The sequence below is a fragment of the Triticum dicoccoides genome, chromosome 5B (assembly GCF_002162155.2).
Source record: "Triticum dicoccoides isolate Atlit2015 ecotype Zavitan chromosome 5B, WEW_v2.0, whole genome shotgun sequence".
NCBI classification, from domain to species: Eukaryota; Viridiplantae; Streptophyta; class Magnoliopsida; order Poales; family Poaceae; genus Triticum; species Triticum dicoccoides.
Window position 1 is genome coordinate 568,578,729 of NC_041389.1, and position 3,001 is coordinate 568,581,729.

Sequence of the window (3,001 nt, forward strand, 5' to 3'; positions counted from 1 at the left end):
TAATGTCGGGCATGGCACGCCCCTTTTTATTGTAGGCCAGCACGACCTGGTGCGGCCCGTCTGACACTCATATATTTTTTCTTATTTTTTCATTTTTCTTAAAATTTAAGATTTTTCTACATTTTTATCATTATTTTTTAGATATTCTGTATTTTTTCAAAAAAATTAGGTTTTTCTAAAAACAAAAGGACCGAAAGGGAGAGCAACTAGTTAACGAGTGCTCCTTCGAAAGCCTCGCAACGATCAACACCACTTGGCGCGCTCTCAGCCATTCGCCATGCGCCGCGCTCTTGATGCTCCCTTCGAATTTTGCTTTTTTATTTTATTTTTCCGCACACATTTTTGGCTTTTTAAACGGGTTTTTTTTCGACGTTTTGGTTTTCCACCGGTCTTTCTTAGCTTTCCGATAAAAAATTGCAAGAAAAAACACGTTCTTTTTTTTTCCCTTTCGCGAGAGGCACGGTTTTGCTTTCGCGAGAGTACAGTTGTGCCTCTCGAAAACGAAAAAATAAACGCGTTTTTTGTTTCTTTTCCCTTCCGTGAGAGTCATGGTTTTGCTTCCGCGAGAGGCACGATTGTGCTTTAGCGAGAGTCACGGCCATGCCTCTCGAAAACGAAAAAAATGCGTTTTCTGAGTTTTTTCTTTCTTAAGAGTCACGGTTTTGCTTTCACGAGAGGCACGGTTGTGCTTTCGCGTGAGCCATGGCCGTGCCTTCTCGGAAACGGAAAAAAATCATTTTCTTTTTTCTCCTTCCGCGAGAGGCACGGTTGTGATCTGCAGCCGTGCCGGGCCAGGCCGGCCTGTATAACTGGCGTGCCGGGCCGATTCCCGTGCCATGCCAGGCCCTTTTACAGCGGTTGCCAACCGGGCCCATGTGGCCGGGTTTCCATCTAAAAAAAAATAAAAGAACTGAACTGTTCCCCGCACCCACTTCCATCGCTGTCACCCACGACACGAGCTTCTCCTCCTTCCTCAACTCCGCTCTCGCCAGCTTTCCCCTTCCAAAAAAAAACCGAGTTTTAAAGTCGGTAAGCTGCACCGCCCCTCTCCGCCCCGCGAATCTCGCCGCCATGGCCCCCGCCTCCGCGCCGCTGCTGCTCGCCCTGGCGCTCGCCTGCGCCGCCTCCCTGGCCGCCGCGGGGGACACCAACCGCGTCTACGACCCTTGCACCGACACCAAGATCCAGCGCGGGGACGGCTTCACCTTCGGCCTCGCCTTCGCCGCCAACGGCGCCTTCTACTCCGGCTCCACCCAGCTCTCCCCCTGCGACCGCCGCCTCACCCAGCTCTCCCAGCTCTCCCTCTTCCGCCCCAAGGTCGACGAGATCTCCCTCCTCACCGTCAACACCACCACTGGCTTCAGCCCCGTAAGCGCGATCCCCCTTCCCTCAATCCTTCCCCGCGCCTTCCTCGATGCTTTGGCTCTCTGCATTTGCTCGGAGTAACTTGGATTTGCTAGATCCTCCCTGCGCTCTACGTGCTTGTGAAAATGCGGGAGTAGGTGGAGGTCGGTTGGGGTTGTTGCCAATGCTGCTGTGATGCGCCAGCACCTTCTGCTTTGGCCTGTGCTGGATGCAATTAGCGTTGGTTGGTATGATCCGTGTGCTTTCTGTGCAATTCATTGATCTAGTTGCAGCCATAGGGTGACGATGCTGCTCGGCTGGTTTGCCTGTACGCAAGATCGTTTTCCTAGCTCTGCATTGTGACAAAGGGAAAGATTGAAACTAACAAGGACCAATGCCTTCGCAATGTGTCAGCATGTTGGGGGATTGGAAAATAGTTGTCGCGTGAGGGAAGTTGAGATAATCTAACAATTTTCCTCTATGAACAATGGTAGGGTTAGCACTGTGTGTATTCTTTTTTGGTGCTGGAATAGTAGCCTTATATGGGAGCATATATGGTGAAAGCCCAGTTGTGGTAAAGAAAATGCAAATAATGCCGGCTCAAGGCGTGAGAGCCTTAAGCACCAAGTCAACATGAATTAATGAAAGGTTCTAATTCTTATTTCATCAAGCATCTCTGAAATTTCAAGTTCAAATACCATTTGTGTCGAAAGAAAAGAAATGAGAAACCTCTGTCATCTTACAAGCTAGTATAACATGAGAAAGAATATGAATGGATGAAGTCACTTTCACCAGAAAAATTGTTCTCTCCCAACGCAACCTGAATTTGAACTTGAAACTCCAAGAAGATGTTTGGTGAATGAAGGAATGCCTCCTATAAAAGGGAAAAATTTCATGTTGAATCGTTGCTTAAACAGAAAAACAAACACTCACCGAATACATTGCCATGGTAATTGATACCACTGGTGAACACAAAAACATGTGCATCTGTGATATGAAACCTAAATCTCATTGTTGTGAACTTCAGCGACACCACACTTCACTGATGAATTCCTTTTTGATATCTGACTGCATTTGCATTTTAGAGACAACATGGTTATTGCCTTAAGGAGACATCATTATGAGAGTTTCCAAGGACTATTTTGTGATTCATTATCCAACCATCCATTTAGAATGCTAGAAATGAACCATCATTTATATTGTGTTGAATATCCCCTCTGAACTTCCTGCCTCCTGAACTCAAACAAAGAAAAAAGTTTGCTATTTTATGCAAGTCATACCGACAGATAACTAGGTATATCAAAGAGCAAGGGGCCTGGCTGGCTTGGTGCTAAAATGTTGCTACGTAGCCAGTATGGTTGCTGTGATAGTTTGGTATGGTTAAATTTGGTCGTGAACCAGACATGTGCCGGTATTATGTTGCTGGTTTCCAGCAGTGGGAAACTTGACTTGTCGAGGGAAGGGAAGGAGGGTGTTAAGTGTCAAATTGCTAAAGGTTTCTGGATGATGCAATTTGGCCAGTTATTAATTTATGATTACCGTGTTTTCTTTGTTTGGGCATTACTGCTGTCTTTTTTAGTGTCAAGAACTTGGCCAGGTGATATTTGTGCCTCTAACACTATCAACTGAAAATGGAGCTCTGATACATAGGACTTCT

At 46.4% G+C, this 3,001-nt stretch overlaps 1 protein-coding gene across 1 annotated transcript in view; it reads left to right on the top strand.

Annotated features, from left to right (window-relative positions):
- Positions 1 to 873: 873 nt before the first annotated feature.
- LOC119310130 overlaps positions 874 to 3,001 on the top strand; it is a 3,761-nt gene continuing 1,633 nt past the window's right edge. Inside the window, exon 1 of the mRNA XM_037585969.1 lies at positions 874 to 1,368. Within this exon, the coding sequence (XP_037441866.1) occupies positions 874 to 1,368 (495 nt within the window). The remainder of the gene's footprint in view (positions 1,369 to 3,001) is intronic.